At 39.1% G+C, this 27522-nt stretch overlaps 1 protein-coding gene across 1 annotated transcript in view; it reads left to right on the top strand.

Moving 5' to 3' along the window:
* Positions 1–27522, top strand: part of RIMS4 (regulating synaptic membrane exocytosis 4) — a 312102-nt gene that overhangs the window by 157159 nt on the left and 127421 nt on the right. Inside the window, exon 2 of the mRNA XM_063425847.1 lies at positions 7561–7699. Coding sequence (XP_063281917.1) covers positions 7561–7699 — 139 coding nt within the window. The remainder of the gene's footprint in view (positions 1–7560; positions 7700–27522) is intronic.

The following is a 27522-nucleotide window of genomic DNA, read 5'->3' as shown; positions in this document are numbered from 1 at the left end:
CTCACTTGGAGTATTGTACGCAGAACTGGAGACCGTATCTCCAGAAGGATATTGATACTCTAGAAAGAGTTCAGAGAAGGGCTACTAAGCTGGTTCATGGATTGCAGGATAAAACTTACAAGGAAAGGTTAAAAGAACTTAACATGTATAGCTTGGAGGAAAGACGAGACAGGGGGGATATGATGTAAACATTTAAATACATAAAGGGAATCAACACAGTAAAGGAGGAGACTATATTTAAAAGAAGAAAAACTACCACAACAAGAGGACATAGTCTTAAGTTAGAGGGGCAAAGGTTTAAAAATAATATCAGGAAGCATTACTTTAGTGAGAGGGTAGTGGATGCATGGAATAGCCTTCCAGCTGAAGTGGTAGAGGTTAACATAGTGAGGGAGCTTAACCCCTTAACCTCTTAAGGACACATGACATGTGTGACATGTCATGATTCCCTTTTATTCCAGAAGTTTGGTCCTTAAGAGTTAAGCAGGCGTGGAATAGGCATAATGCTATCCTAGACTTAAGATAAGACCAGGGACTAAATAATAATATTTTGAAATATTGGGCAGACTAGATGGTCCGAATGGTTCTTATCTGCCGTCACATTCTATGTTCCAATGTTTCTATGTTAATATTTTACAGGTTCCAGAGAACTGACTTAAATAAAAAAACAAAAACAACAAAAAACTATCTAAGGTAGTTGCTGTCCTATTATGATGTCACACATCGGTGGTAGTTTCTGATGCAAGCTAAAAATGTATTTGTACAGTAAAACAGTACATTCATATTAGCTTACAATAATACGATAGTTAACATTTGTTAAATTAAATGACAGCTGCCAACAGCTTGCGTTCATTTGCACAAGTCTCATATGAGTCATTATTTCAAGTCAATTGACAAGTTACTTACTTGTATGTTTCCTAGCTTATCTGCATCTTCCTGTTGGTAGAGAAAAAGGGGTGGAGCTATAGTGGTGTTTTATTCAGTATGCATGCAACTGAAATTATTGAAAAAAAATCAGCACTTTTGTGCTATGCATTTTCTTTAGCTTTCTAGAGTATCCTCTTAAATGTGCACAATTTGAACGGCTCAATACATAGCCATAGACTTCAAAAATAAAAATGTTAAAGTGAAGAAAATACATATTTCATAGTAATATGTGAATAATTAAAGTAACAATTATTCACAACAAATTAATTGTCTTTCCAATATTTTGGAAAGCTAGATTTGTTTTTCCAAAGAATGTAAATTGCAATATGTTGGTTGATGCTAATTTGTATATCTCTATTAGAAGCACAATGTCTATTTGTTCTAAATAATTAGAAGAATTAGCAAACGGATGTTGCCTGGAAATCCGCAATCTGTATTTTCTCTTATAAATGTACACATGGGACTCGAGAGTGATAAATATATTTATATCTAGATTAAATAGTTATAGGTATCTAACCACATTGTTTACTGATGAAATAAATGGTGACAGTAGGAAATATAACAGTCTTCATGCTTGAGTTATTACCTCTATTAAACTCGTATTTCAAAGGATATATTCTGTAACATAAAAGAATTGAAGCATATAACACCTCCTGTCATAATAACTTCCTGTTTTCCTTTTTTATATATTTTATAGCTTCATGAAGCACAGTAATTGAAATATTGTTATAACTCGCAGTTATAGAAAGCCTTTTAAATACTAAAATAATGTGTATTCTTCAAGTAAAACATGAACTAGCAATAGTGAAATTCTCTGCACAAAAGATAATTAAATACTAAGAACAATGAAAAACTAATTTAGTTTAATGGCTAAATACGCAATTATAAGTGGTTAGCAAATGTTTGTAAAAAGATTAATGAGACAATAGTTCAAAGATGCAACATATTGAGAATCTATATAGAATAAAAATAATATAATTTCCATATATTAATATAATTTTTTTTTAAAAATATTGCATTTATTACTGCCCATGTTTTACACCATTGAATAAAACAATGCACATCACCTTGAAATTGTGTTAGCCTTTTATCATGTAATGCTCTGTTTTTACATGCATATTAGATATCTCATACCTCCCAAAATATCAATTGGACCCCTAATGTTAGGGTTGTGAGTGGGGGTGTGGCCAGGGGCTGTTCTGAGAAATTTTAGGTGATTTACTAATAACAATCTATGCAACTAAAATGTTATTTAGAACCATGACAATGTATCTTATTTACACAGACTAATTGGTAGGCAGACTATAGTGCCAGTATAGTGCCTGACAGTGCCCAGCCAGAGGACCGGACCGGCGAGGTCCTGGCCCTGTTCCCCCCCTATGGGCCGGTGGGGGTGATCCCGGTCCCCACCCTGTGACCCCGAAAGCGGCAAGGCAACTTAGGCCCAGCAGCATCAACAGCCCGACCCACGGCCTGGGCACCCTACCTAAAATGGCGGACGCCACGTGCGTCGAAACCAGCAAGAGAAAATGCGGTCCCCAAACGCCCACAATACACGGCAAAGCAACCGGGCGTGTGCAAACCAACATCCCACAACAACCACCGGTAAACACCCGTCAAGGCATCCCAGCACAACGCTTACCTCAAGGGGCACAGCACTGGACTCTAGCTCAGATATAGGAGCAGGCCTGCAATAAGCTGCACCCTGCACCTCAATGGCGACACACCGCACCACGACCAGCAATGACAACGCCGCACTACATGCGGACAGCCGAGTAGCGACGGAGCTCCTCCCAGCCCACAAAATGCTCCAGCACATCGGAGAAGCGAGAGCCCACCCAATACGACTACTTTGCCGCCTCCACTCCGGCTGTCTCCCCTGCAACGACGGACTCTACAACTCAGCCTCGAAATGGAGTGGGCTGACAGCCGGCACAGAACGCACAGAGGCGGGATGCCAAAGGCTACCACCAAACCCTGCCTGCCCTGACAAATTAATGAAGACAACCTCCAGGACTTGGACACTGCCGATGCCTGGCTCACCAGAGTTAGCTAGATATTTCCCTAGCCTGTTAGAGCGGCCTATTACATAAATGTTTTGCTTTTACTTATCAGCCTAAAATATGAATGTTTTTTTTTTTTTTTAGCATGCCAGAGTAGCCTAAAATATAATTGCTCTCAGCATGATGTGTTTGCCTTACTTGCCGGAGTAACCTAATATACATCTGTTCCTAGCATAGTGAGACTGGCTGGTCTGTCAGGGGAAAAAAATAAACTAGATTTCATATATGCCTGTTTAAAAAGTGTAAACCACACGTCACCCTTCATTAGACACTAAGCAACAGTTGTGATCTTAATGTTAACCCTCTACAACATGAGTACAGGCACTACACCTTAAGCACGCACTCAGGCACTTCATACGCCGACGAACTACACACTATGGGCCTATTCTTAACACCTTCACCACTCCGCTTTCTATGTCGCAGGGTTGGGAAAGCATCTTAGACACAACAACTACTGTCATCTCAATACAAAATAGTGTATTTATAGTAACAAAAACTTAATGTTTTCGCATGTACCTCTTATATAAAAAAAAAATGTGCACTATCTTTCTTAACCCCACTTGCGAAATATGTCATAAAGCTCGAGGAATGCCATTGGGGTACCTCAAGCCTGTTTGTACCTAATTACTGCACTGCAAAAATAAAGAATAAAAAATAAATAATAAATAACATGTTTGATAGTGAGAAGGTCTCTTTGCAGATTGACATTTGCAAATTATGTTTTATGTATTGGCCCAGAATATATTTGTGTAATGGTATCATATGCCTTTTGAGGCGCCATTTTTCCAAATTAAATTTGTTAAACTTTCTTCTTAAGTAAAATGCTCCATTACTTTTAATAATTTTGTAGCCCGCCTCTGCGCTTTTTCTAGTGCCATTTCCGCGCATGCGCATTAGGTCTCCTCGGCCGGTGGGCGAGATTAGTCTCGCCCACCGGCCAACGTAATCACCAGGAGGAGCGTCGCGGAGGCGGAGACAGCGGCGAGGGACATCGCCGCTGGCCCAGGTAAGTGACTGAAGGGGTTTTCACCGCTTCAGTAACCGGGGATTGGGGGGTGGGAGGGAGAGGGACCCTCCAGTGCCAGAAAAACGGATTGTTTTTCTGGCACTGGAGTTTCCCTTTAAGACAAGATACATTTACACCAGCAATGCCACAACAGCTTATGCCAGGGTTTCCATATTCATAAAAGGACAGTTGTATGGCATGGTTAAACAGTGCACTTTTTTGTTTTTATTTAGGAAGAGTGAACAGTAGTGAAACAAGCTTATGAGAATTTAGACAGGTTAGCTCAAGATGTGTCAAACCAGTAGCATGCATAAAAGTTGCTGGGTACATGCTGCCTAGCCTGACACTGTGTGAGTAAATATTATGGAGTAAAGACGTACACAGTATGGCTTGAAATAAAAACATTTAGCTTTGGAGAAACACTGTGTGTGTCTGAGTTATCACGATAAGGTACAGGGTGTTAACTGGGGTGTTATAACTGTGCTTAACTAGGTATCGTGAGTCCGGTAGGAGGCCCATAGGTGCGAGGCAACAAGGTGTGTGAGTCCAGGCCTACAAAAATGATACTTTAGATATCTAGGGAGTGTGGAGAGGCAGTTCACTCAGAAAGGCACCGTGAGGGGAGGAAAGGTGAGTGGTGTCTTGTTTTTGGTGTCCGGTCCGTGATCCCCTCTCAGCCCACCCCCACTTGGGGCAGAGCACAGTCCCAGAATGTTGAGGTGTTCCACAGAGCCTTTGATCCCAGTAAGGTCCGGTCGGGCATCAAGGTGGGTTGGCTCAGGGCGTTTAAGTACTTTACCGGTACACCGTGCTCTCCTGCTTTACGCCACCTCTGGGGCTTCTCGGGCACTTTATGAGTCCTGACTTTGGCTTGGGGTGGTTTCCGCTTGCGTGTCATCCGCTGTCGGAGGGATGGAAGCCTCTTGCCTCGTCGCCAGTTTAGGGCCCTCGTCCCCGCCAGGGCCGTGGGTGTTCGCCGCAGAGGCACAATCTACTGTTGAGGTGAGTGTACCTGCGGATGTGCTGGGTCGGTCTGGTGCCTCCTGTCCTCTAGTTTCTACCAGAAGTTATCAAAGATTTCATTGAGTCTGGACAGCAGATCAGTCCGTTTTTCGACGAAGTCAGGGCGCCACGTGGCGTCCGTCATATCTGATGTGTCGCATGCTTCCTCCGCGGGTACAGCAGTTTCACCCCCTGAGAAGCCTCCCAGATGTGGACCGGGATCACCCCCGCCTGTCCGAGGGGGGGTAACGGGGCGCCAGTACAGCGATGAGGGCCGTCGAGTAGCACTGGCCTGGGAGATCGGCCGCCTCTCCCGTCCGGTTCCCTCTAGGCCACATATTTCAGGGTTTGCCGCCAAGGAGATTGTCGAGTCTCGGAACCCCACAGAGTGCTGCAGCTTGGTCCAGAGGTATATTAGTCGCTTTGAAAGATTACTTATTAGCTTTAATAAGGCTAAAGCTGCTCGTATTGTCAGGCTTGGAGAGGAGTTTAAGCAAGACACATCTCTCCTCCATGGCAGTCAGGCCCCGCCCCCTGATCAACATATTTTAATTAGGCCTTGGATACAAGACTCACTCCAGCTTGGGGAAGGACCTTTGAAGATTCTTTGGAAACTTTTTACTTTTTAACATTATGTATTAAGAACAAGATCAAGTATCAGCCGTATATGTCATAAGAAATTATTTAAATAAAAACATCCTTGCACCATATTAATACAACATTTTAGAGTATGTTAAGGGAAGACAAGTGAAAAGAAAAAGGGTAAAGAAGGAAACAAGTAAAAAAGGAAAGGGAGATAATATATATATTTGTCATATATATATATATATATATATATAAAGACGAGAGGAAATTCTTGCACTCCAACATAACAATATTAAGGTACCTGGTGCTCTGGTAGCAAAAATCATAAATATCCAAAAAATACCGGCACTCCAGGAATTCTCAGTGATACAAGTTTTCTTTTATTCAGTTCAGGACGTCATAGATATATAGATATATAGATATAGATATATAAATAAAACAAATCAATTACTATTATTGTGGACTTAAAAAAAAAAAAGTACTATTTGAGGATGAAAAGGTTGTCCGTTAACAATGCTTCACTAGTAGGGACCTACTAGTAGGGACCACATTGATGGCATCACCAGAGGAGGTGTCACCAACAGTACTGGCGCTACCTTAGGACAGAACAGGTGATTGCCTTAAGGTGCCCTGGCCGGGGGAAGGGGTTGCACGTGGGCAGGCCAGCCCATGCAAAGGGTGCTGTGTCCCTTAATGGGCTGCTGGGGCTTCGTGCATCAATTGTACAGGGGCTTAGAAATCTTTTTGTCTGCACTTTTGTCGGTTGTAGATCTTGCATATCTCTCTTGCGAGCTCCGGCATTATCATTCATCATATGGGAGAATTTTCATGGTAACCACCAGCAATGCTCTGCCACTACAAGACAGCCAGAACTTGCAGTAACCCATGGATCTCCTCCGTACCACACCATATACCTGGTGTTGAAGAGTTTTTCAGAAAAGTTCATCACTGTAACACCAGGTATCTCATGTGGTCTGGTCCATGGGATGTGACACCATGAGTAACCACACCATGTAACACCAACCCTCGTGTTACTACTTACCTCTACTATGCCACTGCTTCTTTAAAAAAGATAGATTCTGTCGTCTCCGCCTCCTTAGTACTAATAATGTCACGCTCAAAATAATGTCCCTGAAGCTTGTCACCCTGGCCCGTGTACTAGTGTGTCTATGATCCTGACTGATATTAATATTTTATTATCTTGTGCGTGTGCTATAATTTACATTACCACTTTTTACATCCCTCAAAAATAAATACAATATGTGATTATATGCCTAAACTGCAGGAGCATTCATGCATATTTTAAATCCCAGTTCAAATAATGTTTCTCCTTCACAAGTTATAAATAGCTCCAAATGACATAACTGGGCCATTTGACTGCCCTCCTTGGAAGCACTGGAAGTCAACTTTCCTTTTCTATTTGCTTTTTTGTCTTGTTGAGCTCCTTTTGATAAATCTATAATGGTTCTAACTTCTAATTCAGTATATTGATTTTTGTGCTTCCATTTACTTTAAATCCCCAAGTAGCACATGCACTTCTATTAAAATATGTGTTTTGTACTCTGTCTGGTGAACATACTGTTAGGTAATTGAAATGTTTTAGAAGTAGGCCGTAAAAGGGACCTCAGTAGCATATTTTGTTTTAAATAAACATGTTCACTGTAGACTTATAATACAGAAATAGGGCACTTTACTATTATTATTTTCATTTTTATTACCATAATTAATATTTATGTATGAGAGTGTATAATAGGTATAGGTCATATGAATTATGCTTAACTTAAAGCTGTTCTGTCACTTAGTAATTTAGAAAAATCAAATCTGCTTTGTCAAAGTTGGGCTTGACAAAAGCTGACATTAACTTTTTAAGTTTAAAGTAGCCATAGGTAGCTTAAAGTTAACAGTCAAAATTATTGACTACACCATGTCTGCTTGTAATTTATTGTAGTAAAATATTATTTTCTTTGTTACTTTCAGAAGACGGACGTAAGCTCAAGGGTGCTATACAGCGCAGTACAGAAACTGGATTAGCTGTTGAGATGCCAAGTCGAACTGTTCGACAAGCAAGCCATGAATCAATAGAGGACAGTATGAACAGCTATGGATCCGAAGGAAAGTAAGTTATTTTATTTACTATGATAACAACGCCATAAAACCAGTAACTTGCAGCAGTTTGATATTGATTGTCAATATACAAAAACTATTGGAATTACTTGAAATGCTATAATTATTGTTTTCCCAAAATTGGGACAAGCAGAATTCTAAAATCTTCTTCAACCTCAACATGTAAGCATTTCTTTGTCACAATCAGCGTTGTGTGCTGAAGAGGAACAATATTTGGGATGCAACTTGTAAATCAGTAACCACACTTCTGAACAGCGTAAACATAATATTGATTCAGCAAAGTAGGTAGAGGGTTCTAGCAAAACTGTGCTTATTGTGAACCCTTTTAGTCTCCTTTTTATCTCTTCCTATTAGTGGAGGCTGAGATTTTATCCTATTCACTGGCAGCTGAAGAGGATTTAAGATGATGGGATATCAATTTGTCCAATCCATTATTTTCATTTCCAGGGAAAATTCACTGCACCAGCACTCTGACTGCACAAAATGTCCCTGTTACTCCTGGCTCTTTTCTGACCTAAGATCATGCCCTGATGGGAAGTCCAGAAATGGCAGCTACTTTCTCAACGGCTGTTACCGGCAAATAATTTCCTCATTCAGTGCTGGTCCAACTCATTAGCCCACTTGCTCAGGGCCACACAAATGGGACTTTGATCTAAGAAATTATAGGTGCACATTGGTTGTCATCAGCCTTGGTCCCCTCCTGGGCCCAAGGAGCATGATTTGTTTATACTTCTGTGGTCTTAAAAGGATACTGCATACACCAAAACAACTTTAGCTTAACCCCTTAACGACGAGTGACGGACGAGGTCCGTCACTCAGGGGAATGCGTTAATGACGAGTGACGGACCTCGTCCGTCACCCGTTAAAATTAACCCCAGATCGCCGCAATCGCTGCGATCGTGGGGTTAATGGTGCTCCGGTCTGCCTCTGCATTAGAGGCAGACCGGGAGCACCGGATCCGGCTGCCCCAGTACATGTGCCCGCTCTGACAGCATGTCTGAGCAGGCACATGTGCTCTCTATACTCACCTCCGCCTCCCTGCACTTCCTGGTTCTGTGTGAAGTGCAGGGAGACGGATCTTCAGTGATCCTGCCCCCTGGTGGGAAAAAAAACATAGTAAAATTAAAATCCCACCCCCCTTTACCCCCCCTTTACCCATTTTAATAAAAAATTAACCCCATTCCCTGCCAATTGATCACTGACTACAGTGATCAATTGGCAGGGATTACATTTTACTATGATCTGATTTTTTTTTTTAACCCCTGAGGGTTAATTATTATTTTTTTTAACCCTCAGGGGTTAAATTTATTTTATTAATTAATTTAAATATTTTAAAATTATAAATTTAGCTAGCTGGGGAGGGTGGAAGTTAGTGGGGAATTGAGGGATTTAGTATTAGGCTAACTAGGGGTTAACGTTAAAAAAAGTTTAAAAATAAGCTTTAAAAAGTTAAAAAATTAAGTTAAAACAATGTTTTAATAACGTTTAAGTAAAAAATTTAAAAAAATAAACCCTTTACCCAGTCCAAATAAAAATTAACCCCTTCCCTGCCAGTCGATCACTGCCTACAGTGATCAAAATACAGATCACAGTATTATACTGTGATCTAATTTTTTTTTAACCCCTGACGATTAACTTTTATTTATTTTTTAACCCTCAGGGGTTAAATTTATTTAATTAACTAATTTAAATATTGTATAATTAAATATTTTGCTAACTGGGGTGGGTGGGAGTTATGGGAAAATGGGGAATTTACGGTTAGTGCTGCTTACTGCTAGTTAGGGGTTAACGTAAAAAAAAAGCTTAGAAAAATGTTACATCTGTAAAAAAATAAGTTTTACGAAAGTTTAGGAAACTTTAAAAAAATTAATAAGCAAAACAAAAGTTTAAAAAATAGTTTTAAAAAGTAAAAAAAGTTTTAGAAAGTAAAAAAATACATTTAATAACGCTCATTACCACTACACCTGGTACAAGCTAGCGGAAAAATGATCCCACGCTAAGGTTCAAAATATGCCTTTTGAAATACCCTGGGATGTCTTCTTTAAGAAATGGTATGGCTTTATGGGGTATTTGGTTTATATAGCCTGGTAACATACTCTAAAATGGGACATGGGCACAGCGTAAAAATGTAAAGTTTGAAAAAAAAATGGAATGGCTGTGTCCCAAATGTGCCCCTCCGATGTCCACATATACCTGGCAAAGGTACATACGGGGGTATTTTTGTACTCAGCAGACATAGCTGAGCAACATATGAAGTATTTTACAGTGGTAGTACACATATGGTTTGCAAAATATACTGTGCAAACTCACTTTGTGTGTCAAAAAGGCAGAAAAAACGCTTATTACCACTACACCTGGTACAAGCTAGCGGAAAAATGATCCCACGCTAAGGTTCAAAATATGCCTTTTAAAATATCCTGGGATGTCTTCTTTAAGAAATGGTATGGCTTTATGGGGTATTTGGATTATATAGCCTGGTAAAATACTCTAAAATGGGACATGGGCACAGCGTAAAAATGTAAAGTTTGAAAAAAAAATGGAATGGCTGTGTCCCAAATGTGCCCCTCCGATGTCCACATATACCTGGCAAAGGTACATACGGGGTATTTTTGTACTCAGCAGACATAGCTGAGCAACATATGAAGTATTATACAGTGGTAGTACACATATGGTTTGCAAAATATACTGTGCAAACTCACTTTGTGTGTCAAAAAGGCAGAAAAAAACGCTTATTACCACTACACCTGGTACACGCTAGCGGAAAAATGATCCCACGCTAAGGTTCAAAATATGCCTTTTGAAACACCCTGCGGTGTCTACTTTAAGAAATGGTAGGCCTTTGTGGGGTAGTTTGAATTTAAAACCTGCGAAGATGCTTAAAAATTGCACATAGGCCCGGTGTCAAAATTCAAAGTTCGGTAAAAACTGATATGGCTTGGTCTCCTATATGGCACTGTAGCTTCACAAAATAGTGCCATAGACATACAATGGGGGTGTCCTTTTACTCAGAAGACTTAGCTGAGCATAATTTGGGGGGATGGAACTTAGTGGCACACATGAAATATACAAAATGCCCAGCAAAAATGCAATCCGTATGTAAAAAATGCACACAATTATTTTTTACCACATACTTTGGCATGTAATGGTAAAAAAATGGGGGCATGTTAAGGCACAATATGCACCTTATGAGATACCCTGGAGTGTCTACTTTTACAAATGGTAGGCCTTTGTGGGGTGTTTTTGAACAGTCAAACTGTTATAATACCCCAAATGGAAACATAGGCTCATTAAATCCGTCTCTCAAAATTCTACTGTGAATACTGAAAAGGACAGGTCTCCTGTATGGCACTGTAGCTTCACGAAATAGTGCCAAAGACATACAATGGGGGTACCGTTGTACTCAGCAGAAGTAACTGAACACATAATAAAACTTTGTACAGGAATAGCACACACCAACTTTACAAAATACACATGAGAAGTTCTTTGTTTTAAGTTTGTGTGCAAAAACCCCCCAAAAACACAATTTTACTCCAATATTTAGCAGAGGTTGGCGGTAAAATGGCTACGTAGAAAGTGTCAAAACAACCTTAGGTAAATAGCCTGTGGTGTCTACTTTATATAAATATATACTTTTGTGTGGCAATTTTGTTTTCTTTTATGGCTATTAAGCTTACAAGACAAACATACCAAATTCTAAAATCGCTCCACATTAAAAGTTTATTTTACTCCTTGTGCTTTGTGACCTGTAACTACCAAAAAAAACTTAAAATCCCAGACACATTATATATTCTGTAAATCAGAACAACTAAATGAATTTATTTTTAATTACTTTCCTTAACCTGCACTAATTAGGCACACATTATTATTGCAAAAACTGTAAAAAAAATCAAAATTTTTCATTTTTTTTGCATTTTTCTGTATTTTTTTATAATAAATAAGCATGTATATATATATATATATGTTACATCAAATGAAAGCCCTTTCTGTCCTTTAAAAAACGGTATATAATATGCGTTGGTGCAATAAATGCAAATTGCAGTTGAACGCAAACAGCAAAAAATGCAAAAAATGCCGTTGTCATAAAGTGAAAGACAAGCTTCCGAAGCTCTGTCCTTAAGGGGTTAATGAAGCAGTTTTGGTCTATACATGTTGCCCAGACTGGCTCACTGCTCAATTCTTTGCCATTCAATTTGTTTATGGAACCTCCATGTATGTGACTTGCACAACACTTCCTGTATAGAGAGGTCTAATTCTTAAACTTTCTTTATTGTACATTCTGTTTAATTTACAATTTATTTTCTCCTGCTTTGTTAATCGATTTCTAGATTTTCTCTTAGCCTTCTGTGTGTGAATTTACAGATCAGGAAATAAAAACTTATAAAACAAGTCAACATCTGATTGAAAATGAAACCACTTTTTCATGAGTCACACTCAGAGGAGGTGTGGCTGGGGCTGCATAAATAGGAACACAAGGTATTTAACTACTAAATGGCAGTGAATTGAAACAGTGAGATTGCAGTTGCATGATCTATATACCCAAACTGCTTTGTTAAGCTAAAGTTGTTTTGATGCCTATAGAATCTCTTTAAGTATGTTTTCCATGGTCTATCCTTCCTTGAAGTTCATGGTCAGAGTTCTACAGGCGGATATTTGATGCTTGTGGCATTGAAGGGTCCCTTGATCAGCAAATATCTGGAACATATTTTCCATACGCTGATAAACTAAACCTTTTCTTGACATCACATGCAAAAAAACACAATACATATGCACCTAATGCATTCAATACTGATATGCTCATTACAAATGCATTAAATGATGTGACTGGGATAGTGCATTGGTTATGTGAGTAATGCACACATAGATTCTGGTTTATCAATGAGAACTACCTGATAGGATGAGTCACAGCTAAAGAAAAAATAAATACTTGTCAGTTGTTGCCAAAAGCATTGATTTCACAGAGATGATATTTTGGCATATACAGGGCTTATTCAACACATTTTAAAATAGCCAATGAGCATCTATATAAAGCAATTTTAGTTACACAGTCTTATACAATCTGTACCTTATTCACAATTTAAATAATTATGTTTGCATAAATTGCATAAATTGCAGTTTTACATTTGAAATAAAAGAACAATTATTAGGTTGCACCACAGTTGTTTTTAAAGGTATTGTTTAAAAATGTACTTGCAGTAAAAAGCCAATCAGAAAAGTTACAGTCAGAAATATAAGATACAGAAATTAGTAGAAAGTACCAATTTTGAGGTACAGGGATGATGATGTGTAGATGTATATTTGTGGAAGTCTTGGGATAGCGGTTTCTCTTGATCTGGTTAAAACATAAGGTAAAAGAAAAAACTAAAAGGGAACAGTATGTCACAGGCACGTGATCGGAAATGTATAATCCGTAGTGGTCCTACTCACCTATTCTAGAGCTGGTACAAGCTCAGGAGTAACTTGCATTCAGTGGCGTTGATCCCCCACTGGTAGGATATAGGTGATGGTATTTTCGGTAGGTTTCTCAAGGTAAAGATGTCCCAGCAAGGAAAAAAAAACAGGGCAGAAATAGTGCTCTCTGTATTTTTTAATAGTGTGCTCTGTAATTTGTTTAAAATATACAATTTAAATGTCTTATACTCACATTTGTGTGAGCAGGAAATACTGCTCACTATTCTAGGTGTAGGTGGTATAATCGCCACCTGGGATTCTTTAGCGAGTAGATCTTCAGAATTCTTGGTGAACAGGTTAAAATAATAAAAAAGAAAGAAAAGAAAGGTATATGGCACACAACAGGGCTTCATCAAATGGTAATAGAAACATTAACCTGGTACATAAGGATATATATACAGTCAGGTCCATAAATATTGGGACATCGACACAATTTTAATCTTTTTGGCTCTATAAACCAACACAATGGGTTTGAAATGAAACAAACAAGATGTGATAACTGCAGATTTTCAGCTTTAATTTGAGGGTATTTACATCCAAATCAGGTGAACGGTGTAGGAATTACAACAGTTTGTATATGTGCCTCCCACTTTTTAAGGGACCAAAAGTAATGGGACAGAATAACAGTCATGAATAAAACTTTCACTTTTTAATACTTGGTTGCAAATCCTTTGCAGTCAATTACAGCCTGAGGTCTGGAATGCATAGACATCACCAGACGCTGGGTTTCATCCCTGGTGATGCTCTGCCAGGCTTCTACTGCAACTGTCTTCAGTTCCTGCTTGTTCTTGGGGCATTTTCCCTTCAGTTTTGTCTTCATCAAGTGAAATGCATGCTCAATCGGATTCAGGTCAGGTGATTAACTTGGCCATTGCATAACATTCCACCTCTTTCCCTTAAAAAACTCTTTGGTTGCTTTTGCAGTATGCTTCGGGTCATTGTCCATCTGCACTGTGAAGCGCCGTCCAATGAGTTCTGAAGCATATGGCTGAATATGAGCAGATAATATTGCCCGAAACACTTCAGAATTCATCCTGCTGCTTTTGTCAGCAGTCACATCATCAATAAATACAAGAGAACCAGTTCCATTGGCAGCTATACATGCCCACGCCATGACACTACCACCACCATGCTTCACTGATGAGCCAATGCTTTCCTATGGGGAGGTCTTATGCGCGTGCGGTATTTGCCGCACAGGCGACTTAGACCCCACTTGTCGCAGGATGGAGGAGGGGGTGGGGCTTCGACCTAGTGCTGAGGGACAATGGCGCTGGGATAAGGTGAGTAAATAAAGGGTTTTTAACCTTTTATTTACTGGGTAGGAGGTGGCGCAAGGGAGGGGGGAGGCAGAGGCATCGGTAGTGCCCGGAATACAGCTTTGTATTCCTGGCTCTACAGTACCCCTTTAAGTACACAGTATATTGTATGAGGTTAAAAACAACAGGGTCATTTCTGCCACAATTGCCAAGTTAGAAAGAAAAATAAATGTCTTATTTGGATAAATAAGTATTTTTTTAGCTTGGATATTTCACATAAATGTTAAAGGACTGTTTAGTGAAAAAAATCCCAAATCTCAGTGTAAAGGAAGGAGAGACTGTTTATGGAATGATATACGAGTCTGATCTCTCTCCACTGAAGATCCATGTTATGTGAAGCTGTGTTAGAAGATGATAAATTGATCCCCCTACATTAACATATATTTCACTTTAGAGAGAAATTCCATCTCTATATCACTGCATAATGTTGTTCTTATACTTAAATGTCTGTGCTGTGCGTGTGCTCAGAAAAAATAACTCATAAAAAAATAACATTTTAATAATAAAAGTACATGAGCATCCAAATCATGAATACGTGAGTATTTTATTACTTTATAATTACTTTATAATTAAATAAAAATAAAATAAAAAAACACTATGAACTAAGGCTATGAACAGGCAAATGTCTATGACAGAGTAGAGTAGCATATATGTCTAGTCAGATTGAATAGTTTTGGACATCCACTTCTCTGTATTATAAAAAGATGCAACAATTTTGCCACCAAATAAAAACAATTATAAATTCAAGCTTTTGACATGCATTTATCAGATGGATATTACAAAAGATGTTGATACACTAAATACTACTGATCTATGTAATAATGTAATATAGAATGGTGGTTTTCAAACAGTGTTTATCTTTTTAAGGACCAAAGCTATTTCGTGATGCCATCCTGTTGTGACCAAGGCCTTTTTGACACGGAGCACATTTTTGCACAATGTTCACCTTTACGGTTTAAGATCACTCACACATATTATGTATACTTTTTTGGTAACCCTAAATGTGTCCATAACACCATATTAAATAGTAATAAAATGTTATGTTTTTTTGTAAATGTAGTTTCAGTTTTACATGCAAGAATTTGTACACACATGCAACTTAAGCCCAGCTACGACCACTGAGCAAGGGGGATGCATGGACTTTTCCCTGATACTGGGGGCAGTTTAAAATTACTTGCGTTCAGCTGCGGTATGCTAATTAATTTAAACTGCTATGTGCCACACTCACTTAGAATACACTAATTGTGGCCCACTTTGACAGAGGGGACCCTCAGGCATGTTACGATACCTGGGGTTCTCTGATTTTAGCAGTTGCCAGGCTAAGGGCACACTAAGAAATACCATAGCTGAGCATGATCATATTTCATTGGATATAAAGGGCTATGACCAGCACTAATTTGGAATGCTGCACATATCTCATCTGTCAGTCTGGGGTCACCAGTAGAGTGATGGAACTCTCAGGTAACCCTGCTGATTTATACCATCAACGGGCAATAAAACTCTGCACTGCATGACGGCTTAGACCATGGGTCCTCAAACGCCGGCCCCCCAGGTTTTGCTGAACTACAACTCCCGTGATTCTTTGAATTACATAGATAGCCAGAGAATCATGGGAGTTGTAGTTCAGCAACATCTGGGGGGGCAGAGTTTGAGGACCACTGGCATAGACCGTCATGTGTTTCTTATATTCAGAAATTAATTTGACACCCCATGTGAGCGTCGTCATCTTACTAACTCCCTTTCCAAATGTCCAGACATGCATGTTTCTATGACAACGATTTTACCTCTCTATCTATAAGCTCCACTCATTTTTCTAATCAGACACACACTCACTGACAGTCACACACTCTCACTTAGAGATACACACTGAAATATGCACACTGGCAGACACACACTCTCAGTGACAGACATACAATCTCACTGATTTGAAACACACTCACTGACAGACGCAAACACTAACCGACAGATACATTGACATAGACCTACCTTCAGTGACAGATCACACTATCAATGACCAACACGCCATTTTACTGGTTTGAAGCACACTGACAGACACACAATCTCACTGACTTGAAAAACATTCACTGACAGACGCACACAGTGACAGACACATACTGTCTTTTTTTTTTTAGAAATAGACCATTATGTCCACGTTTGATTGTTTCCTGAAATATAACATCACCTTAATAAACTTGGTAGCATCTTATCATGAAATAAAACTTCACAGTTTACAATATTTGAAGGTTAATGTCTTGCTTTTTTTTCCATTTCAGTTTGCACATCACTATCACATGTATATTTTCCACGAATAAAGAATATCTAGGTAACATTTACAAAATAAAGCAATTAGATGAACTATTAAAAATCAAAGCCAAATCTATATTGAAAATATATCTAGTTATTTTACAATATAGTTCTTATTTAGGTTATGCAATGACAGACAGACCCTCTCAATGACAGACACACAATATCACTGATTTGAAGCACACTCACTGATAGACACATGCTGTTACTGACCGACACACACATTGTTCATGACAGACATACACTCCTTGACAGACAGATACACTCACTAACAGAAACACACTCACAGGTAGACACACGGAGAGACACAAACACTCACTGACACACACTGACAGACACACACACACACTCACTGAAACACACATACTGATAGACACACTCACTGACACACAGAGTGAGGAACTGCAAGATCAGCCTCCCTTGCCGCCGGCTGCCTCCTCCCTGCCCCCCCCCCCACCCCCTTCCTAGGCCCCCTGTGCACCCACCCAGGATCGGCCCTGCTTACATGGTTAAGTGTACAAACAACATTATTGCAGTGATATATAGGCATAATTTATTTCTAAAGTGATATATATGTTAATGAAGGGGGGTCAATTTATCATCTTGTAACACAGCTTCACATAACATGGATATTCAGTGGAGAGAAATTAGACTCATATATCACTCATCAGACAGTATCTCCTTTCTTTACAATGGGATTTTGGAGTTTACTCACTCACACCTCAAAGATTGCCACAAACACATACACATCACTGTAGGAAATTAGCTTTTCTTGAGATGTTTGTTTGTCACACACCAGTGTTCTAATAATCAAATCAGAGTGTCTTGCAGCCAAAAATATATATTTATTCAAACATACATAACATCCGAAATAGCATACGTCAATGCACACATCTGGACCAATACAGAGCAATGTGTAAAAGCTCTTCAAGATAGTATCCATCTTTGATGTTAAGCGTATTGGTAGCTGCAAAAGATTGTATATGTCTAAATTCCGTTTCTAAGGGGCGTACACATTAGGTTTGCCTGATACTTTAAAATATATATTATACAAATATATTCGGGGCCAATACAAACTATTGTGTGGAAATCCATTCACGAACCCGACTTTACATAGGACAAGAGGTCATACGTTTAGACTGGAAGAAAGAAGATTTTGTCTAAGGCAAAGGAAAGGGTTTTTTTTTACTGTAAGAGCAATAAGGATGTGGAATTCTCTGCCTGAAGAAGTGGTTTTATCAGAGTCCATACAGATGTTTAAACAGCAACTAGATGCATACTTGCAAAAACAGAATATTCAAGGATATAATTTCCCATGGTAGGGTAATAGCTGCTTGATCCAAGGATAAATCTGACTGCCATTCTGGCGTCAAGAAGGATTTTTTTTCCTAGTCTGTTGCAAAATTGGAAGTGCTTCAAACTGTTTTTTTTGCCTTCTTTTGGATCAACAGCAAAAAACAAATGTGAGCAAGGCTGAACTTGATGGACGCAAGTCTCTTTTCAGCTATGTAACTATGCAACTATGTAATACGAAATTCCTTGTCTGAAAGTGGTTTGAAATTAAATTAATTTCACCTAATCACAAATGATATTGCAAAGATGAAATCCTACATTAAATATATTTCAATCACTACTATAATTCTTATATCCTTACAAATGGTCTTTGATGCAATGGTGAGGTCTTCTAATACTGTAGTGGTTCCACTTTATATAGAAGATAAAAAAGAGAGAGGGACAACCAATGGTGCAGTATGTAAAATTCAAATGTGGACGTAAAAGAAGTAGTGGTATAAAACTCACATTTGCCAGAGCTTATATCCAGCTCTAGAATGAAGCGCATACAGCGGTTTACTCCCCGCTTATGGGATATATAATGGGTCCCTTTCCGTCCCTGGTGTCCAATTCTCTGGATAAAAGAGACAGCCGATAGTGCTCACTGTATAGCAATATTATTAAAATAATAAAAGAATGTACTTACAAATAAAGAGAAGACCGACTGCTCTGTGATGACAGCTTGGGTGGGTTAATCCCCACCTAGGATTTCTTCAAGTACAGGAAACTTCCAGGGGTATTTTCCAGGGTTTTTATAAAACCAATTTAGATAAAAGATAAATAAAATAATAATAAAAAGCCAGGGTAAAAAAGGTTATGTGTCTATAAAAAAGGTAATTGGCACAAACAAATGACCAAAATACTTTAATATATATAAGAAAAACACAATATTTAAATTTCCATAACGCGTATCGTCAAAAAAGACTATCAAATGGAATAATATGTAATACCTGGCTCATAGGTACTAATTGAACTAATTGAAATATTGGTGCCAAAATTGGTCCATCCAATCAGAATAAAAAACATATTTGTCAGATTAAAATACATAAATAGTTCAATAAATAGATAGTTTGTAATACTATAACATAATTCTGATGTGTTTAAATCTAAAACGAGGGTGGGAAGGTGTAAATTTAGACGATTAAAAATAGTCACGTGACTTTCGGCACTTCCATGTTTCTGAAGTTTAGCCGCAATGCCGCATGGGAAATGTAGTTTTCTTGGCCGCAGATGGCGGCCGTGTAAATAACAAGAGGAATAAATTAATAATTAGATAGTTTGTAACACTATAGCATGGTTATGATGTATTTAAATCTAAAACGAGGGTGGGGAAATGTAAATATAAATATATGGATATTTATACCTTCCAAAGGTCCTCCATGATGGACATTTTTTTCGACTTGTCCTTATTTTTGTTTTCAAGTGCAATCTTCCTAATTGTGGATATGTATAACAGAAACTCATTGAGATAATAAATGTTTGTTTAAAACACAAAATATGTGTCTGAAAAGAACTCAGCGTAAATAAGATACCCCAGCTTTGCTTTCTATTAAGTTTTTCAGTCACAAAAATAGTTGTCCGCAGGTTATCAAGTCACCTAAAATGGTTCCTATAACCCAATTCCTTGGTCATACCTCCAGACACACCAAAAAAGTAGGTTCCATTTTGGTTCCTTTGCAAGTTTTAGACCAAATTGTCACACAGAAAATATTCTGATATATTTCCCGACTTTCTACTCATTTGTCAATAGTCCACATGAATAGAATTGCAATATAACTCAAATTTACAGAAATAAGGAATCTCAATGGACTTGCGTCTTTTGTGACTGGTTAGTTGTATACTTGAGTAATTACATAATCATTTCTTGTGGAACTTTTCAGCAAATGATCTGGTTTGATCCTCATGGTTTGAGCCAGAGGTCGTGCAAAGTATACCTCTAAAATCAAAATTGAATGAAGTTGTATTATCGGTTAATTCTCTTGACCTCACAACCCCATTCATCAGTCAATATTCTATGCAATACAAGGCACAAAATACAAATACAAATACAAAATAGCTATTTTCTGCACGTATTTATGTGTGAGACTAGTGCACAAATGTCTTCATCGCCATTGACTTTTCTCTCAATAACTATATTCAAGGTTATTTCAGAACATGACTTGCAAGAGTGCAAAAGTCATTTATGGTTATTAACTTCATGGAGAGGATATATAGACACATGAATTATTGATCCACCCTGAAGATAGACATCCTTATATATAAGGGTGGAGATCACTATAAAGAATTTCCTATGAGATCAATTTGTACATATCACGTAAATGTGGAATTCCAATTCACCACTGTTTATTGTAAAACAAGAGTTATGCAATTCTGTAAGTACGTATTAAGGAACAAAAAGAACTAAATCGTCATAAGTAAATTGTATGATATCCTGTTTCTACTCCGTATTCTGTTAGTTGTCTCATTAAGATTTTATTTTGACCTTGAATGTTGACTTGAAAAGTTTTATGGTATTCTACAAAAAAGATAAAATGAAATGACTATATTTTATACAAAGATTGATAATAAACCGATAATAAACGACCAGTTATTAGATAATCAGTAAATTATTGCTGAGTTGCTGGCAAGTCTGCACGTGCATTATGTCATAAATGTAATGATCATAATGTTGTTTTTGTCATGTTGTTGTTGTTTTTGTCATATTGTTGTTGGTCAGTCTCCAGTCAGGAGAGAAAATCAACTTGTGAATTTTAAAATTGGTCAGGAAGCTCTGTGAAATATAAATCTCATTCATCCCAAGCATAGGCTGTTACTATAAATAAAGTGAAATGATTCAACACTTGAGAGAGATCACATTAATATGCAGTTTTTCTTGGAAAAGATCTGGTCACACTGTTTAGAATTTTTTATCAGTCAGATAAAGTAGTGAACCTTCTTCTGAACAACTTAATCAACTTGAAGGTCTTTTAGGAAATTAGTAAAATGTCGTTAGTTGACAAAAGACTTGAAAACGTCAGACAAAAATTGCCAAAATTTATGACATAAAAGATTTCAGTTGATTTTTAATCTGAGTGCAATTATAATCAATAAGCACATTTCGCTATGTAATATTTGAAAATTAATTAAATTTTTATGAAAATAGTTTCTTTAACAACGGTAAGAAGAATGCCATAACCTGCAAAATGGAACTTATCCGGACTCTTTCTGCATTGCCGATGTTTGTTGCCGATGCTTGTTAATTGAGCATAGAAGGAAGATTTTAAAGATATTTGTCACCTGGAAGATTGTCCTACAAAAAGTGACATTTAGTTGTTAGAAAATTGGATTTTTCCTCTGAACAAAATGTAGCAACATATTTCTACATTGTCATTGTTAAAGGGATACTATAGGCACTAACACGACTTAATAAAGCAGTTTTAGTGTATAGATTAAGCCACTGCAGTTTCACTGCTCGATTATCTGCCATTTAGGAGTGAAATCACTTTTGGTTCTGTTTATGCAGCCTTAGTCACACCTCCCTGGCTGTGACGGACACAGCCTGCATGAAAAAAATGTTTTTATTTTCAATCAGATGTTAACTTATTTTAGACGTTTTTATATCTAAATGAAGTTGTGATGATGCCAGGAGGCCCCTTGGCACACTCTTACCAATAAGTAGCTTCCCATTCATAAAAAGGTACCTTTTTTATGAATGGGTAGCTACTGATTGGCATAGAGCATTAGCTGACTGCTCACTCTAGCCAATCAACGACTGCACTTCGCGTTTCCTGTAACTCAGATACTGAAGCTGGTTGCTACCTGGGAGACATGTAGATTGTTGCTGGAGGCAACCTTTAGGATTAAACCATTCAAGAATAGTTTAACCCCTTAGAGGTAAGAGTGCACCTAGGAGCCTCCTGGCACCATAACTACATAATTTAGATGAAGTTGTTATGGTGACCAGAGTGTTCCTTTAACAGAGCAGGGGATAAGAAATTCTAAATTTAACAGACTGTGCAATAAAGGAAGTTTAAACATTATAGCTCTCTTTACAGGGAGTGTTAAAAAAGCTGTGCTAGTTACTTGCTTGGAGGTGTAACTAGGGTTGCATAAACAAAGTGATGTAACTCCTAAGTGGCAGCGAATTGAGCAGGGGCTGCAGCAGTATGATCTATACACCAAATCTGATTCATTAAGCTAAAGTTGATTTGGTGCCTACAATGTCCTTTTATATCCAACCCTACTGTTCCTCTGCTACAGAGGGATAGCACTCATTTTGGCCCAAAATATCCATGTCTCTCATTAACCTGATGTTTTTTTTTTTTTTTTTGGAGGGGGCTAACACCCCTTAATGTTTGTTATATATGAGCTTAATGAAGCAATGTGTGTTTAAATAGCAGTGAATGTGTTTATAAATTAAATACTTAAACTAAAATATTTATTTGTATTTTGTTAGTAAATTACATTAATATTTATCATTAGGTTATGAGGTTATTAGGTTATTATTCATGCGTCTAAGCTGTCACCCTAAAATGAAAATATCAGTGTTTGAGTGTACACAAACATACCTGATCCCAGTGTGGATAAGCCATTCCTAAAATTGCAAACCAGTGGTCCAGGAACCTTGATGTTCTAAAAAACTAATTTTACTGCAAAAGATAAAATGCGTTTACAGGACTGTCAGATCCAGCAGGCGTAACACAATAAAGCATTGACTCCCTAGAGCAAGGCTAGAGAACAATATTCCATCTGCTTGAAGGATTTTCTAGTTGAAATGTGTTATTTTGCTGGCAAAAGCTTAGATTTTAATTGCAGATATAAAATCTTGTAAACTTAATTCCTATCATAGTTGCTGCTGAATATAGTGTAGATTATGCCTCTGCCGCATTTTTTTCAATAACAGTAGTTTCCATGGATAGATGAAATCATCTATGGTCCTGTTGGCGAAAATAAGAAATGGCCTATGGTCCTGTTGGCCAGTCTCAACTTGACACTATGGGATAAATTGCAATTCAGCATCTGTATCCATTTGAAGACATTGTTCAGGTTTATCAATCACATAAGCATTTTCAGTGCAATTGCAATGTAAAAACGTAACTGCCTTTTCCGCTGGTAATGCCGACTAATGCCTTAATTTTATATTTGTGGATAATCTTTTAACTTTAGTTGTCATTTTTAATTACATGATCTTGAGAAGGATAGTGCTAGATCCAAGTATTAACAACAAATTAGACTTATCAAACGTGGAATGATCTGACCTGTCTTTTTGACCCCTTTTATATTGAAGTTGTGGGGATGATAATTGGTGATACTTTAGTGTTTCTCATCTTTTTCGGATCAAAAGCAGAATCAAATATGTGGATGGTTGAAGTTGATGGTCTTTTTTTCAACCTAGATTACTATGTTGCTATGTTATTATGTGTGACATTAACCTTGGTGTCAGGGTGTGGTAAGGGCTTTTAAGAGCAAATACGCACATTTTTGCATGGTAATGTTGTAGCCGTAGCAGTTAATTATGACTATGGATTTGAAATAAACATATGCTTTTTATCAAGCCATACAGTAGGCCATCATTCTCATATTTTTGTTCTTACCAATTTGTGTTATTATTATTATTATTGGTATTTATATAGCGCCAGCTTATTCTTGTCACGGTAATATACCCCAACACGCAGGAATAGTTCACAGTCAAGAGACAAGAAACAGTGTTCGTCTTACCGGACCTTAGAATGGCCGGACTAGGACGAGAGAAAGACAGAGTCAGAACAAGCCGAGGTCAAGGGAACTGAGAGACAGCGTAACGTAGAACAAGCCGAGGACTGGTACACAGAGGACAAAACAGCGGATAAGCAAGCAAGGATAAGGAGAGAGCGAAGTCAGGAACAAAGCCAAGGTCAAGCACCAAAAAACCAACTGAACGATACAAGCACTAAAGGGAACTGGACAGAAACCACGATAGGGCAAAGAGCAAGGGAAACAGGTGAGTATAAATACCCTTAAGGTTCACTTTGATTGGCCCCTGTCATATCCACGCCCCCAAAACGTGAGTGTATGGGGAATGTGGCCTGACAGGGGCCAATGGGAGACTGATTCTAATTTAGTCTCCCACTGTCCCTTTAAGAGCGCGCCCGAGACGCGCGGCGCGCTCTTAGTGTCGGGCGGGACATGTGACCGCTTCTCGCGGTCACTGCCCGCCTGACTAATCCCATCGTTGGCTGAGCCGCGCGCGGCTCGTGCAGGAGCAGGACCGCGCGCGGCGAGAAGGGAGGACCCCGGCCGGCCCCTGGAGAGGGTAAGTACCGCTACAGTACCCCCCCCTGAAGACACGCCCACCGGGCGGGGAGGAGCAGGCCTGGCAGGAAAACGAGCATGGAAAGAACGCACAAGGCGAGGAGCGTGAACAGCGTCAGCGGAAATCCAACTGCGTTCCTCAGGCCCATAGCCCTTCCAATGTACCAGATATTGGAGGCGACCCCGAAGCAAGCGAGAGTCAATTACAGCCGCCACTTCAAACTCCTCATGGCCCTCCACCGAAACCGGAGGAGGAGGGGGGACATGCCGAGTAAAACGGTTGCACAGGAGGGGTTTTAACAAGGAGGTATGAAACACGTTAGGAATGCGTAAATTTTTTGGAAGATCCAATGCATACGAGACAGGATTAACCACATGCAAGATACGAAAAGGACCAATAAAACGAGGGGCCAACTTCATAGAAGGCACACGAAGACGAATATTGCGAGTAGAAAGCCAAACCCGGTCTCCCACAGCATAGGATGGAGCCGCCCTGCGATGCTTGTCAGCGTGAACCTTCTGGCGAGCAGCTGAGGCCACCAAAGAACACTGAACCTGCTCCCAAGTATTACGTAGACTAGCCAAATGTTCGTCCAGAGCTGGCATGCCCTGTAAGGAGAATGCAGCTGGAAGAACCACGGGATGCCGGCCATAAACAACGTAAAAAGGGCTGTTACCGGAGGATTCATGAGCAGCATTATTACGAGCAAACTCAGCCCAAGGAAGCAGGTCAGCCCAATTGTTCTGATGGTGGGACACGAAACAGCGAAGATACTGCTCCAGAGATTGGTTGGCACGTTCAGCAGCTCCATTAGACTGGGGGTGGTAGGCTGAAGAAAACGAGAGGGAGATACCCATCTCTGCACAAAACGCTCTCCAGAATCTGGAAATAAACTGGCTACCCCTATCGGACACGATCGAAGTGGGAATACCATGCAACCGAAACACCTCCCTGGCAAAGATAGAGGCAAGTTCCTTGGATGATGGCAATTTGAGAAGAGACACAAAATGAGCCATCTTAGAAAAACGATCCACAATCATCAGGATGACAGTTTTACCATTAGAGGGAGGTAATTCAACAATAAAATCCATGGATATATTGGACCATGGCCTCTCGGGTATGGGCAACGGATGCAACAACCCACAAGGAACTCTGTGGGAGGACTTCATACTGGCACAAGTGCTACAGGCATTAACGTAATCGGTGACGTCCTTGCACAAGGAAGCCCACCAGAAATATCTAGAAACTGCTGAGACTGTCTTAGAAATACCAGGGTGTCCAGCAGTTCTAGTGTCATGATATAATGACAAGATGTCTCGTCTCTCTGGTATATCAACGAATAGCTTATCAGCAGGCCTCTCCTCAGGAGCCAAGTTTTGTTTAGCCTGAATAGTTTGTAAGAGAGAAGACGAAATAGAAAGAACAGTAGTCGCTATTATTCTGTCAGGCGGAATGACAGGGGTAACATCGACCTCGAGTTTGTCAGTAGTCTCGAATTGTCTGGACAGAGCGTCAGCTTTAGTATTACGATCACCCGGTCTGTAAGTGATTATGTAATTAAAACGAGACAAAAAGAGAGACCACCTGGCCTGCCTAGAAGACAATCTTTTTGCTTCACTAAGGTATGAGAGGTTTTTGTGATCCGTTAAAATGAGGATAGGATCCCTGGTACCCTCTAGCAGATGTCTCCATTCCTTGAGCGCCAAAATGATAGCAAGGAGTTCACGATTGCCTACATCATAATTCCTCTCTGCTTTGGACATCTGTCTGGAAAAGAAGCCACAAGGGTGTAACGGCTTTTCAGGTGAATCTCTTTGAGACAAGATAGCACCTACCCCTATCTCAGAAGCATCAACCTCAAGAATAAAGGGCAGTGAAGGGACAGGATGCTGTAAAACAGGAGCAGAGGCAAATGTAGCTTTCAAGAATTCAAAGGCCTCGAGTGCTTCTGGTTTCCAGACATGAGTATTACCATCCTTCTTGGTCATTCTGGTTATAGGCGCTACAATGGCAGAAAATCCTTTAATAAAACGCCTATAATAATTAGAGAACCCCAGAAAACGCTGAATGGCTTTCAAACCCTGGGGCAGAGGCCATTCCATAATGGCAGACAGTTTCTTGGGATCCATACGAAAACCCTTGGCAGAGATTATATAACCCAAGAATTGGACTTCAGATTGATCAAATGAACATTTTTCGAGTTTGCAATAGAGACCGTTAACCAGAAGAGTTCTCAACACTAATTTAACATGCATGTGATGAGTCTGTAAATCATTAGAATAAATTAATATGTCGTCCAAGTATACTATAACGAATGTATGTATAAATTGACGTAGGACATCATTAATAAATTCTTGAAAAACTGCTGGGGCGTTACAAAGACCAAAGGGCATCACAGTGTACTCGTAGTGGCCACTCCTGGTATTGAAAGCAGTCTTCCACTCGTGATCCTTTTTGATACGTATGAGGTTGTAAGCACCCCTAAGGTCCAATTTAGTAAAAACTGTGGCCTGTTTAAGCCTATCAAAAAGTTCTGTGATCAAAGGTATGGGGTACGCATTTTTGACGGTGATTTTATTAAGGCCCCTATAGTCAATACAAGGCCTTAATTCGCCATCTTTCTTAGACACAAAGAAGAACCCAGCCCCTGCCGGGGAAGAGGATCTTCTTGTAAATCCCTTCTCTAGAGATTCCTTGATATATTCCTCCATAACCAGATTCTCCTGAGGAGATAAAGGATATATTCTCCCTTTGGGAGGCATCGTACCAGGTAATAAATTAATTGCACAATCGTAAGGCCTGTGAGGTGGCAATCTTTCAGCCTCCCTTTTATCAAAAACAGATTTAAGAGACAGGTACTGAGAGGGTATGACCGTAGGCACGGGAGGAATATGAGTAGAATTCAAAGGGGTGACTTTAACAACACAAGACTCTTGGCAAGAATCACTCCAAGAAACTATTTGTCCTGACTCCCAATCAATGGTGGGATTATGAGTACGTAACCAAGGATACCCTAACACGAGGTGAGAGGAAGGAGAAGTAATGATCTGAAACCGAATGGTCTCAGAGTGTAACACCCCTGTAGACATATGTAGGGGAACAGTCTCATGTGTGATAATTGGAGAGCATAATGGTCTACCATCT

Source organism: Pelobates fuscus, chromosome 6 (genome assembly GCF_036172605.1).
Source record: "Pelobates fuscus isolate aPelFus1 chromosome 6, aPelFus1.pri, whole genome shotgun sequence".
NCBI lineage: Eukaryota > Metazoa > Chordata > Amphibia > Anura > Pelobatidae > Pelobates > Pelobates fuscus.
This window is presented reverse-complemented; position numbering and strand designations above follow the sequence as displayed.